The sequence below is a fragment of the Myotis yumanensis genome, unplaced genomic scaffold, assembly GCF_028538775.1.
Source record: "Myotis yumanensis isolate MYYU_CA2020_CCGP unplaced genomic scaffold, mMyoYum1.0.hap1 SCAF_17, whole genome shotgun sequence".
Taxonomy (NCBI): Eukaryota; Metazoa; Chordata; class Mammalia; order Chiroptera; family Vespertilionidae; genus Myotis; species Myotis yumanensis.
The window spans coordinates 25,373,652-25,388,064 of NW_027223768.1; the positions used below are offsets into that span (position 1 = coordinate 25,373,652).

Below are 14,413 nucleotides of genomic sequence, written 5' to 3' on the forward strand. Positions count from 1 at the left end.
GAGCTTAAACCCCAGTCCTCAGGGCGCCTTCATAGAGTTTACGTCCTGCTGGAAAGAAGATGAAATATGTTCACATGTTGCAATTGCATAGAGTCCGCAAGCCTTCTTGTAAGCGAATGAATCAAAGGCATTTTTGTCTTTCTGGTGCATCCCACACATGCCAAACATAGTCTTAAGATATGTTATAGTCATTGAGTCCTTGTTGTTATTTTAATCCTGTTTTAATTTAGAATGGATTAAAACTAAGACATCCCTGGATTACTCCATCCCCTTCTGTAAAATTGTAAATTCCGGGCACGGAGACACAGCTATCAGATGTGAGCTGCCCTGGCCCCAGCGGAAAGCGCCTTGTTCCTTGTCCATTTCCGTGTCTCTCGTTGATGAGAAATTGGCCTCCTGAATGGAGCATCCACGTGCTCCTCTCTCGGTGAAAGGCTGGGTCCTGTATGGTGGTATGAGTTCTTACCCATAGAAAGTAAGGCTTATTTGGGGCTTGGTCAGATTGCCATGCCTTGAGGTCTCTGCAGTTTATAAATTGGTATATACAGTTTCTAAACAGGTCGTTATGACGCATCTATCCTGTTGGCCGGTGGTCGCTGATGAGCTCTGGGGTTTGGTGCAAAGAGACAGGAGCCGACAGAAAATGGATACAGGAGTGACTGTGTCGGGCTCTGCTTGGAATTTCTCACTCACATGTCACTCTCTTCCTTTCCCCTTCCAGGGTCGAGATTACTGTTCGGAAGAAGAGGATATCACATAGCACCGACCTGACACCCGAACCAGGAGCTACTACTGTGTAAATAGGTGACACCCCAGTCGAAATCTCTGCAAAGGTCGGTCCTCTTCACGGAACAGCATTATAGCAAAAGAAGATCGTTCCATATCATATGCCCCATTAAATTACAGTGTTTCCTAATGAACTCGCAAAGGAATATTGCTAAAAAAACAAACAAAACAAAACACACAAAAAAAAACCTGTCATTGAACTTTCTTTGTTGCTGCTAGTTAAAACCTGTTGCAACTTTTCACTTCTCTCGTGTCCAGGTGTGCAGCAAAATTCTGCGATTTCACCTTAAAGATACTGTCGGTCTTACAGGGGCTCTCCAGCCCGTTTTCTATGAGATGAGGTAGTGGTGAACTCGGCTCTCGGACTTCTGTTCTTGGGCGGTCCCGCTTCTAAGCGTCTCCTTCCCTCTCTCCTTCCTCCCTGTCTGTCCCAAAGTGGTCCAGAGCCTTGCTTCTCGTGGGCGGGCGATGTTGCGCTTTGGAGATGGGATGGTTGCCACTCAAGCCTTGGTTCCCCGCTACGAAGCGGCAGAAAGCATGCTGTGACCTGACTCCTGGGCGCCACCCAGGAGCCCGCAGCAGGCTGTTTCGTTTACTGGGGTATCTCCATCAAGCAGTGAGCTCGCGACATTGGCTTTGCTCAGAGGCAGACGGACTTGTGATCACAATCATTTCAAATCCCTCTCCCCCACTTTTTTTTCTAAGGAAATAAACATTTTACTGTTTTTATGTATCCTTGTCTTCTCCCATTCATCCAGTTCAGTGTTCTCCGATACTCCTGGGTGCGGAAGAGGAGCCCTCCTTTGCCGTGGCACCGAGACTTGGCCTAAATGGCTCCCTACCCCTCCCAGGGGTAAGCGACCACGCATTAGCTGGGCCGCAAGTGGTCAGAAGAGATGAGGGGACCCCCCATGACTTTCTAGGAGGGCCCAAAGCCACCCTGTCACCTTTTTATTAGCAAAGAAACCATCCTACTTCCTACTTCTCCCCCCTCAGTGACTCAGAGCCTGGTCACTTCTTTTCCCCCTCCTTGTAGCCCTGGATAGGGCAGTGAGAAAGGGTTCCCTCCCTGAAAACGTAGCGCATTGACCCTCAGAGGAGGTCTGGAGGCCGTGGTGGGCGATGTGAACTGTGGTTTGGTAGAGTTTATTTTTCCATATTATACGAAGAGAATGATCTCTTCCCAAAGACAGAAGTAATATTTTTAACAAATGTTGTCACAAGTAAATAGCCATCAAAAGGAGAAAAATAACTTTTGTATTTTTTTAACGCATTTGATAGCTGCGACGAGGGTTGTCTTTGCTACTTCCTGGGGAGGGCGCCTTATATTCAATGCTACGCCCGCAGTCCGGGTTCCAGTTTGTCCCACGGAAACACAGAAGGGGCGCTGTCTGTCTGCCTGTGTCTCTCTTTGGGGGTTGTGAGTGGGAAGGGCCTCGCCATCGGCCTTTCTCCGAAGGTGGGTAGTTGGTGTGTTCTGGGAGTCGAGCGATCGCCTGCCACAGAATAGAATCAGAGTCTAAATTTGTTCTCCCTGAGAGGAGGAGCCTTGACTTTAAAATCCATCCACGTGGCCCATATCCGAGGGCGCCACGAGCGAGTGGTGAGGTCCCTGGTCTCCTTGTAGACCCAGCGCGCCAAGGGGAGAGGCAGGAAACTGGGTGAAGAGCGATAGAAAAGGGACTCACACGTTAGCAGCAAGAGCCCTTCCTCCTTCCAGCCAGCAGCAGCTATTCTGGGGAGCAGCTGCGGTTGTTACATAAATAGAGACGCAGCCAACATGCAAGGCTTTTTATCCTGCTTCAAGCAGGAAAATGCCGGGAGAGTCGAGTCGCCCCAGGGTTTTAAGTTCCCTCCCTGTGTATGGTTTTGGCCAAGTGACTAAAACAGTTTTTCTCAACCGTAATCGAACTGCTGAGCCCTGAGCCCCACCTCCAACGTGTCCATGGAGGACTGTGCTCACTGCTGTGCCGATGACCTGGCCCCGGGATTTCTTGTTCTTAGGAAGCAAACGCTCGCCATCTCCCATGTCACTCCTTCACTGGGAGTCTCAGGGAGTGACTGCCCTGAAAATCGCCACCTTCTGTCCGAAGATGAAACGTGCTCGTGTCATTTTGCTGACCGTCACGTTTAGCATGTTGACATGACACACGTGTGCACAGCACCCAGTGTTTCTCGGGAACCTGGCGGGTGAGTGTTTGGTGAAACCGGAAACCAGTTCCTGGGAAACTCGGACTTTTCACCTGGAGGTCTGTCTTCCGGTGTCGATGCCAGAGACCTCTTTGAAGTACAAAAGCGATTTTATCTGCAGACGCGTTGGGGACCGCTAGAAATAGATCTAAGGCATGGGGGGCTGAGGGGACTGGCAAGACGTGCCGGATGATGTTAGCAACACGCAGAGCTGTCTGTTTCCCATCCCTTGGTTTCAATCATAAAATTGTCAAGTGATTTGTGTTTGTACGTTATATATATAAATTTTTTATGCCTTTCTGAAAGGGTCGAAAGCAAAAAATATTTTGCCCCCCCCCCCCCCCCCCCGAGTATCTGAACCGTAAGCAGATTGTCTCAGATACAATGAAAAGAATAATCCAGAAGCCTCTGCTGGCTGTGATCTCTGAGGCTCAGGGAGAAGGAAGGAGGGAGGGAGAGAGGGAGGGAGGGCGGGAAATGGCCTGGCGGGCGGAGGTAGAAGGATGAGAAATGGACTGAGAGCATTTAGAAGAGAAGGCGGATGGAATGGCCTAGTGCCGGGTGCAGCTCCACACCCAGCTGCCCAGCGGCCAGTGGGTGGGGCGGGCTGTCAGCAAGATTTACAGCCGGATTCCACCGGCCTTGTGTGCTCTGAGCTGTCGAGTTGTAAAAGTTCAGCAGTGTATGCGGGCTTTCTTTGGGTTGGCGGAGACGCAGGATCACGGAGCACTGCTGTCCTCAGTGAATGTGTGTTTGTTGCTGGCGGGGAACCCTGAAGGAGGCTCTTACCTCCTCAATGCCTCCTAGACCCAGCGGGGGCACAGAGCGGTGATGTGGTCTGTTTAAGGGCAGAGAAGGTATGAAGTCTAGAGATGAGAAGTTTAGAGACGAGGTCGGCCCTCAGAACCAGCAGTGGCCACCCCCGGGCCTGCTGCGTCTCTCCCATCTGCAGTGCCCATGGCCTCCGATGACTCACATAAGAGGTGACCTGGCTGAGGAGCAGCTGTGGTTAGTTACTTAGTCCTGGGCACTGGTGCCAGCCTCTTCCACACTGTGAGGCAAGGAGGCATCTCTGTCAGGGGCTCCCCAGGGTCAGGAGTGGCCATGCCTGCAATCTGACAGCCCCCGGGGGGCTGGCCCAGGGATGAAGGCCCCACTCTTGGTCCCACGTGATGCCATTCACTTTGGGTTATAACCTTGTTCCCCTTCCAACCTCATTGAGACTTTTTTTTTCCTGCTAGAGCCAGACTCTCCCTTACGCCTGTTAAAAACAGAGATGATTCCTCCTACGAATTTTAGGTCAGGAGCCTGGGATGCAGGCTGGCATATTGATTACAAGCCCTGCTTAGACATCAGGCAAGAATTTAAAAGGGTGTTTCATCTCTACTGGTCTTAGAAAGAAGCTAGATTTAGAAAAGAAGCTAGATTCAGTTTTATAGGAAGAACGGTTATTGAGTTCTTAATCCAGGAAAACACCGACTCTGAATCTTGGGTTCCGGGGCCCTCACATGTTTGTTATGAAAGACAGAACAATTGTGTTCTAAGGCTCGCTCCTTCCTTCTCCCAACTCCCTCATTTAAAAAAAAAATAAAGTATTAGATTGCGCTCTATAATTTTACATAAAAAATCTGCCTACCATGCTTTTCCCCCTGGAAGGCATTCTCGGAGCTTTATTTCTTTGTACCTCTCAGAAATTAAACTTTTTAAGTTGCTTAAACCCCGAGACAAAATAAGGCGTGTTGTGGGGGAGGGAATATATCCTTAAGGGCATAATGCAAAGGGGACTTCTCAGTGTCACAGGTCGGCCATTGGCCCCCACACTCCTGTGTAAGGCTGAGTGAGGCAGTCGGCTCTGGCACTGTCCCTGACACAAACCTTTGGAGTTTCGTGAACGAGGTCTATGAACTGTTGCCTTGTGCCAATGAAAGGACGTGTTTTTCCAAGGGAGGGAAAAAAAGTCCGAGGTCACCTTTTTGTATGTCTATGGTAAAGGGCCAAAAAAGCTCTGGCAGACAATGAGGAATACAGGTGACTATGTTGCCTTCTGTGACAAACCTTCAGGCTCACTGGCCATGCTGTGTTTTTCCAGGGACCCTTGTACCTTATCTGGGCTCTAATCTAATCTTGGGGAAAGAAGAAAAGGAACTACTATTTATTATTGATACTCATGCTGTGCCAGATACTGTGCTGGGCATTTTGTAACCGTTTTTGTGTAACCCTCACAACGCCCCTGTGCGGTGAGCCCATGCCCCCCTATGTTCTCAGTGGTGTGTCTATGTGCAGAATGCATCTACCCCAACATAAATGCCCCTGTTGGAAGAAGGAAAGATGTCCTTCTGGTATCCCCCCAGTTTCTTTAATATGTCTATGCCCTTTGCAACACTGTGAAAACTACCCCGTGGGGGCACCTACCTTCCAGAATCTCTCTTGGGCTCATCAGCGGCGTGGTTGCCCCAGGCGGAGTGTTTGACGTGGCCTTCCGGTATCTGATGAGCTGCACACAAACAGGAGAGGCCACAGGCTCATAGGACACGAGTGCCCCGAAGGGGAAGGCTTTGGGGATTTAGGCACCTGTCTCTCCCTGGGAACTTTTTCCGCACCTGGAAAAGGAACCTGGTACTTCTGCAGTTAGACGCCAGATGCAGCCAGGACAGGCGTCTGAGTGCGGGCGCTGTTTTCCTGGTCCCCAGGCTCTCTTTCTCACAGCCTGCATCTTTTCAAGGTGAAGGCTTTGACCTTGCAGAGCAGTTTGGGAGAAGCTGGTCGCCAGAGATGGAGGAAAGGCCTGGACCGTTGACTTGAAATCCTTTCTTGTGGGCTAGGGCTTGGTGTTTCTCTTTGATCTTTGAAATGTGGGTCTGGAATTTTCCAGACTAGTTTAAGCACTGAAACTGGATGTGAATCTCTTTCGAGACTGTAAGTGTTTGGGATAGTCCTGTAGTGACTTGGACATCATTTAAATAACTTGTTCCACGGTCAGCAGAGCCCAGGAACTCCAGAGTTCCTCTCCTTGCTCCTAAAGGCACACCATCTAAAGACGACTCACGTCTCCAACCTCACTGAGTTAGCTCCACGGAATCAAAAGAATTTCATGTGTAGAAGGGGGCCCTAGGGCCAGTTTTCCCATGAAAACTGTCCCCAAGATTCTGACCCAGTGGCTGTCGGATTCATTCAACATAATGTAGGCAATGGCTCTTGGCTCTTGGAAGCCAGAGAAATTGCTTTAATTCAGCAAGATTCACCAAAGGCCTCATTCTAATACTATCTTTCCACTCTAACCAACCCTGAATTCCCCCTTCTTCCCTTTCCAGGGGTTATTTTTAGCCCACGGCTTTGAACTTAAGACTTGGAGGCAGTGAAAAGAGCGAGGTAAACTCAGCCAGAACTGCCTTAGGGTCCCTGGGGCTAAAAATAGCTGTGGAGCCTGGGGGCCGCTTGGCCTCAACCCAGAAGTGACAGAACAGCCCCTGGTTTCCTGCATTTCGGTCCAGACCTTCAGGGATTGCTCGCGCTCTCTCTCTCTCTCTCTCTCTCTCTCTCTCTCTCTCTCAACAGATAGTCCAGTGAGCAAAGGAAGTTTTGCAATAGATTTCAAGCCAGCTTTTCTGTTCAAAGCAAGATGCAAATTCATTTTCAAAAATTGTATCTAATTTTCTGGAGCAGAACCAGGCAGCTGTCTTATTAGGGCTCTAAATTTGGATCTATTTCCTTCACACACACACACACACACACACACACACAGGGAAAAGAAAATGTAACTACTTTGTCATTGAAATAGTTCAAGGAAGAGCTGTGCTTTTGCCTTTTCTAATCTCTGAGACTATGCCTAGGAAAGTATTCGTTGACTATAACAACACCAGAATGGGAAAAGCTAGTGGTCACTCTTGCAAAAGTTTGAGTTAAACTCGCCCAGGAGGGCAGAGGTCTGCTGGTCATCGTGCCCTGTGCCCCATCTATGCCAGGATGCCCTGCCACTAGCCTGTTTGCCTCTACCCTGGATGCTGTGGCTGGCATCCTTGCCCCATCCCGGCCACATACAGGACACATCCCTCAGATTACACGCCAGGCCCAGCTGTATACAACCACCGCGGTTCTCACACTCTCCTCATCATCCAGGGTGGCCTTGACTGCGGCATTTCAGCAGCTCCACTGGGAACCCATGTCGGAAGTCAGGGCCCCTCGGTCAAGGTTGTCCCAGATGTAGCATGTTTAGCATTGCCTCCCCAGGGCGAAGGACTCATCCATTCAACGCAGTGTTCCTAGGGCACCTGGTGTCCTCCAGGAACCGAGCTAACCGCCAGCAATGCGCAGTTAAACCAGACGCAGGCCCCGCCCTCAAGGAGCCGGCCGTTAGTCCTGGGGTCGGTGTGGGAAGGACCGCAGGAGGGATGAGTACTGGGTGCAGCTCACGGGGCAGCTGTCAGCTTCGGGATCAGGGGGCTTCCTGGAAGAGGTGACGTGGAAGCCCAAGGTTGTCAGAGGACTTCCAGAGAGGGTTGCCAATGGCCTCCCAGGCTGAGGGGACAAGGTGGGACTAGGGTCTGTCTATATGCAGTCAAGCGGCTGGAGCTGGGAGTTGAAGGAGAGGGATGAGGCCAAGGCAGTCAGCCACCCACCCAGAAGGCCCCGTGGACTTGGCTGGGGTTTGAGGGGGCGTAAAGAAGACCTGCAGGTGATACTCTGCCCTGTGGAGCAGAGGGCACTGCTGAGGTCACCTGGAGAAGGAGAAGTGGGCGTGGTCAGCATCAGGACCAGGTTTCCCCTCCTCACTGTGGAAGCACACATTTCTTTCTTTTTTAAATACGTTTTCTTTGATTTATAGAGAGAGAGGGGAAGGAGAGGGATAGAGAGACAGAAACATCAATGAGAGAGGAACGTCATCAGTGGCTGCCTGCTGCACGCCCCACACTGGGGATCGAACCCACAACCTGGGCATGTGCTCTGCCAGGGAACTGAACCCCGACCTCTCAGTTGCTGGGTTGCTGCTCAACCCCTGAGCCCGACGGGCTGGGCAGAAGCACACATTTCTTGCTGAGATGAGTTATCCCCATGTTGCCCCCACCCCAACTACTTGTCCCCTCTCCGAAAGCTGTTTGAATCCAAGGGCTTTAATCTGGGCTGGGGCTGGCTTAGAGTCACAGGAACAGGCCTCCTTTCCTATCCGTAGAGCCAACCCGGCTAACGACGCCTCTGTGGAGAGGCTGGCCTAGACGCCAGGTGGAGCTGAGGGTCCACCCTAGGATGAATACAGGGGAAGCAGCGAGGGCTTCCCCCTCAGTGTGTGATGCCTTCATTCATTCCAGCCAAAGGCAGCTGCCCTGGGACACGTGGCCAGCCTTCCCCTAGGTTAGATCACACCTGGGGGCCGAGGCTCGCTGTGTTTGGGGTACACACCTGAGTCCCACCAAAGAAAGGGGGTATTTTAAAAATTAAAGCACAGATGGATTGTATGCGCATGGGAATCACGCACAAGCCTAGACGGCTGCCATGGACCCCGTGGGGACAGGGAGGTCACCGGAGCTTGGGGCTCTGTGTCTTTAGGGTACGAGGCAGGGGAGGCTCAGGGACAAGCAGAGTCTCTCTATGCAGACAGCTCGCAGTGCCTTTTAGGTTTTCCAAAGAACCTGCTCACCCACGTCACCCACCAGACAAATAATGAGAAACTCTGTCAGGAGAAGGAAAGAATCAGAGGAAACAAAATGCTAGCTGTGAGGCATCGTGGTCTCTAGAAGCTCAAGAAAAGGCTCAAACAAGTGACGTCATTTCCCTGAGAGGTTGGAGGCATTGGGGCTGGAGGCAGCTTTCCTAGCATGTGGCTCGGGGATCCCAAAGGGCCCTGAACACTCCTCAGGGCTGACCTCTTTTGCAAGAGCTCCCCATCCCTGTCTTCCTCCCCACCCCACCCCCACACACACGCCCCTTCTGGGTGTAGCCTGGCAGACTCGGCAGCAGCACCAGCACCAGCTTCTGGACCCTCGGAAAGATTTTAGCTCAAACACCCACTCTTTTCCCAGATCTTCTTTGGCTCCTTGCGGTGGAATTTCTGATTCTGTGTCTTGTAGTTCCCACTCGACTATCCCAGAAGCTTAGGCGTGTTGATTAGAATTTGACATGTGGCGATGGGGATGCTGGAAACCGATAGAACATTTGGCCTCACACACATCTACTTTAAGGCCCTGGAAGGTCCCTTTGGGGGGTGGAAGGTGGTCACGGGATGTGGCCAGCCAGGTGTGCCTCAGGCACCCTCTCCCCATCGCCTGCCCTGGTGCGGTTCCCACCCCGTCACCAGGAAAAGCTCCAAAGGGCCACCCTTGTCAATGGCTGCAGGTTCGCTCTTCGCAGGGGCTTTCGTGTTTTATTCAGGAACGAGGCCTTACGTGCGAGGAAAATCTAGCAGGGGGATTAGGAGGCGCCAGCTGTCAGCAGGTCTGAGTGGTGTCTTGGGGGTGGCTCCTCTGAGCACCTGCAAAGGCTTCCTCAGGTGGGCACGGGAGCCCCCCAGGGCGGCCTCCCAGGCCCCCGCACACACTTGATCTCTGTAAAGCAAGTGGGTGCCCATCCGCTTCCATCCATCACGCCGATCAGCAAACCTCTGAGACATACCCCCTCTGTCTGTTTACCAGTTACTGAAAGCCTGCATTCATACTTCCGCACTAATATGTTAGGACATTATACAAGGTACACACATAGGCATTTTAAAAGAATAAGATACAAAATAGTATAATCCACGGTTCTGGTATTTTCTCTCTGAAGCTCTGAGGGGGACTTTAAGGAGCCCCTTGGTGTGTGCACACCCACTTTAGACACTACTATTTTAAGAGCAAATCAGCACACCTTCAAGGCATCCATCCCAAACCACTGTGCTGGCACTTGGCCTATGGAATAGGGAGGCCTTACGGCAAAATCCCCAGGAGTTTGTAATCTGGGAGACAGGGCAAGCAAACTCTCAAACAACGGAAATGTAAAGAATGCAAAACCCCACCGACAGGAGGGCTGTCCCTGGACGGTAGTGGCTACAGGTGCTAAGGAGAGACCAGGGACCCTGGACAGAGCCCACCTTCCCTCTCTGGGTCTCCCGGAAAAGGCATTTGGCAATATCCACCCCCTCTCTCTCTCTCATGATCGGAAGACTTCAACCCTCAAAGTGCATGGGCAGTACTTTCCCCACAGCGCCAGTGGGTCCACGTCGCTTGAATATTATTTTTGATTTGCCCACGAGATGTAATGATGATTCTGTTCCATTTTGAAAAAAAAAAGGTCTGAGAAAGTGTACAGGTCTAATTATATATACATATTTATACACGTGTATTTTTGTTTATTGTTACATTTTGACATTGGACTTTCTATTAAATAATTTTTAACAGTTGACCTGGCTTGGTGCTTTTTTTTTATGCCTTTCTTCCGTCCTGGGTCTCAGGGAGGGGACGGTGAAAAATGTCTGGGCAAGATCTTGTGTCTTGGTCCCTCTGGTCTCCTCTCTCCTTCTCTCTTCTATGTGCATCAGGGCTTCTCCTGGCCATTCTTTCAAGTCCTTCTGTTTTCACAGGATGTGTACTACGTCAAGTGCACACTTGGAAAGCCCCCAACCCTGCTTTCATCGCCTCCAACTTCCAGGGGCAGCCTGGTTCGTCCCATCAGCTTGTGCAAAACCACAAATTCACAGACTTGATGAAGTTGCAAGAATGAGCAATGATAAAAAATGATGCGTGAGCCTTTTGTATCTCTTGTTTGTCCACCACCACCACCACCACCACTATACACTGTCCTAACTTCAAGCCCTTAGACAAGTTACTTAACCTTCCTGGTCCTAGTGTACCTTATCAGGAAAAACAATACTCCTTCCAGGGTTGGGGGTCGGGGGGTGGGGGGCCGGGCTGGGACCTCACACACAGCCCCTCGGACTTGCCCCTTCCCTCAAGGTCTCAGAAACCGCGGTCTACAGTCTAGACCAGGGGTCCTCAAACTACGGCCCTCGGGCCACATGCAAATACAAATACTGTATTTGTTCCCGTTTTGTTTTTTTACTTCAAAATAAGATATGTGCAGTGTGCATAGGAATTTGTTCATAGTTTTTTTAAACTATAGTCCGGCCCTCCAACCATCTGAGGGACAGTGAACTGGCCCCCTGTTTAAAAAGTTTGAGGACCCCTGGTCTAGACCTTGAGGAAGATGTGTGGCAGGGGTGGAGTGATCCTGGATAACTGAATAACTAAGACTTCCTTATTCGGTTCAAAACATCCGAGGAGAAATACAAGCCAAGGGCTCCCCTGCCAGAAGGTGGGTTTATGGCTCAAACAAATGGTATTAACAGTGGGAAATGGTCGGGCACAGGTAAGATTTGAGAATCTCCCCCACCCCCCACCAAACACCAAATAAAAGAGAAGGTGTCACTTGGTTTGCTGCCTCATTGGTGCGTGTAAGACAAGCTTTCACTGCTAGTCTGCCTACTCCAGGGGGCGGGGTCTCCATGGTGGTGGCTGCCATTAGAATCACCTGGGGAGCTTTTCAGGCCTCAGGTCAATGAAATCAGGATCTCGGGGAGTGGGGGGTTGGGCCTTTTTAAGTCTCTCCCCAGGTGCCTGGGGGTCCCAGAGCCACTTGTTACCATCAAGGCCCCTTCTCACCGTCACCAGCACCCTGGGCCCATCCTGGCCAGCTCCCAGGGTGCTGGGGTGTTTTGTAACGTGCCCCCCTCCCCGGAGACGGGGAGAGAGATCCTCACCCTGGCAGGCTGGGGCTGCTGTGTAAATTCCAGTGTGGGCTCTAGGGCCTCCTCTCAAGCCCTCCCCCCCGCCCCCCAAATATGAACTGTAGAGAATATTGATACTGAATTCAGGACTGTCCTTTCCTTTATTCACATTAAAAACGCATGGATCGTGAAAGGATAGAAGGTGTCTGGAGAAATGATTGGCTGCAGGTTGTCACGTGCGCTCCGTGGCTGCCGTTCTCAGCCAATCAGCAGCAAGAAGTGAGTGCTTCGGAGGCAGAGGGCTGGGATGGCCGTGGGCTGGTCTGGCCGCCTTCACTGTTAGTCCCATTAGACAGGGAGCAGATTTAAGCCAATTCAGTGACCACTCATTGAAGGTCCTCCACCAGCTCCTCTGACAGAGGCGGGTGTGTGGAGGGCTGCGGAGGCCGTGGCTGCAGGAGCCTGAGGATGCCACAGCGACCCTGTCCCTGTCGTCGGGGGAAGAGGCCAGAACTTAGGGGAACTGCTATGCGTGAGCAATGCAGACCCCCACGGTCTCCGGGCCATCGAGCTGGTGAGTAGGAAAACTGGAAAAGCAAACGGAAAGCGTGGGGAGGTGGGGAGGGAGGGAGGGAGGGCGGGGAGCCAGGCTGCCTGCGTGCACTCACAGGCCTCCGGGCAGGTTTGTCCACCAATGAGCGGTCCTGAGTGGCATGCCGTCCAGGAGGGACAGGTGCGGGGCAGCTGTTTCGGGTGGAGGAAGGGAGGCCTTGGGCACCCTGGGAGGAGGCAAGAGGGGGCGGCTCCATGCCAACCCAGGCAAAGAAGGGAACCACACTGAGTCCCAGGGCACAGCAATGGCAGGCACCCCGGTGAATGGTCCTGTGAGTGAACTAGAAGCCGGGCTCCTGCCCCCGTAACCTGATCCTGGCTCTCCCGCTTCCTGCTGTGTGACCTTGGGCGAGTGACTCAACTTCTCTGAGGCCCAGTTTCCCTGCTGTACCATGGGGATCGTAGGGGGAACAGGGGTCATCAGGAGAACTGCCAGGGAGGACATTTAGTCGCTGCTCATCAGTTGGGGCAGAATGATGGCTCTGACGTCACATTTCCCCGGGATGACTCCGCTTCGGCTAAGAAGCCCATCTCACCGGGGACTTGAGGACGAGGACTGGGCGCTGGTCACAACCAGATTTCAATGTGTGAGGAAGCTTCAGTGTGTCCCTGGGTCTTCCTACTCCCCCAGGTTGCTTATATACTGGAGGGTCCTCAAGCTTTTTCCTTCCAGGTGTGTGAGTCTTTGGGGGAGGGGGGTGGGGCAGGGAGATGTTTGAGGTCACCTCTGTGGCCTGTGGCGGGAGATGAGGGCACCTGGAGCACCAGAACCCCAGAGACACGAACACCGGATTATCTCAAGGATAAAAGAGGATTTAGGGCGACTGGATTGAAAGCTTCCCTTTTTCCTTTTTTTGGGGGGCAAAGGCCTGGGCGTAGGGCGTGGGGACTGAAAACAGACAGAGCCTTGTTAGGGACTTGAATTTTCGCTTGTAGACTGAAGGCGCTTTGAAAAGGGGTTTTTCTCCTTCGAAGGCCCCTCCCATCATGTGCCATGGAACCCGATCTTTAAATCCAAAACCCCATTTGTATGCTGGTCTGGTCATGGGAGACTAGGATCCTTGCGGGCCCCAGGCTCGGTGTGTAGCTACGAATGTTCAGGGGAGCCTTCAACTGATACAAAAAAAGGAGTGCGGGGAAGCCAGCCAGCACCCCTCCCTGCATCCTCACCCCACAGCGGGGCCCTGGGAGCCGGTGGGGGTGGGTCCACCTTTGCAACTGCGTTTCGCTGGATCGTCTCTGTGTTGGTTGTAATCAAGACTCTCAGTCCCCGCTAGCACAGCAAACCATGAGGGCCTGGTCAGGCCAATGACCAAGCGCCCAGCTTACCAATGACCAGGCCTCTGGGGACAATCGGAGCAAGCGCTTGACACTCCAGCCGGGAGCCTGGCTGCTCCTTGTGGGGAGACGTATGTGTCTGGGGTAACATCCCAGCTGGCAATTCCCAAACTTGCCAGGAGTTCAGCCTCTGCTGTCCCGGTTATAACTGGTAACACCCCACCTCCACCAAAGGCTCCGGGGTGTAATCCTGCTTTTCTGTTTCTTTAGTAGAGGGACCCCTCCTTCACACAAAGGCTTTCTTGGGGGGTGGGACCCATCTTCGTCTGCCCTGGAGTCATCAATTGTGGGGAAAGGAACTCATTCCCTGGACCATGTGTCCCCTCTCCTCTGAAAGCAATAATATATACACACACACACACACACACACACACACACATATACACACACACACATATATACACACACATACACACACACACATATATACACACACACACACATATACACACACATATACACACACACATACACACACACACATATATATATACACACACACATACACACACACACACACAATGCTGTTTCACCCTGGCCAGTGTGGCTCAGTCGGTTGGGCCTTGTCCCATGTACCATATAGTTGCCAGTTGGATTCCTGGTTAACGTACATGCCTGGAGTTTCAGACTCGATCGCCATCAGCGGGTGTGCAGGAGCAGCCCAGGAATGTTTCTCTCTCCATGGATGTTTCACTCTTTCCCTCCCTCTTCCTCTCTTGCTAAAATCGATTTAATATATATATTTGAAGTGCTGTTCCCCGGCCTCTGTGAGCAAGGCGCCCCAGCCTCCTGTGGCCT

General features: G+C 51.9%; 1 protein-coding gene across 2 annotated transcripts in view; it reads left to right on the forward strand.

Annotated features, from left to right (window-relative positions):
• The window catches only part of CUNH1orf21 (chromosome unknown C1orf21 homolog), a 179,869-nt gene extending 178,350 nt beyond the window's left edge, over positions 1 to 1,519 (forward strand). For both annotated transcript variants that reach the window (XM_070396536.1, XM_070396537.1), the window contains one exon: positions 722 to 1,519. In XM_070396536.1, the coding sequence (XP_070252637.1) occupies positions 722 to 760 (39 nt within the window). In that variant the 3' untranslated portion in view covers positions 761 to 1,519. The remainder of the gene's footprint in view (positions 1 to 721) is intronic.
• Positions 1,520 to 14,413: the final 12,894 nt, after the last annotated feature.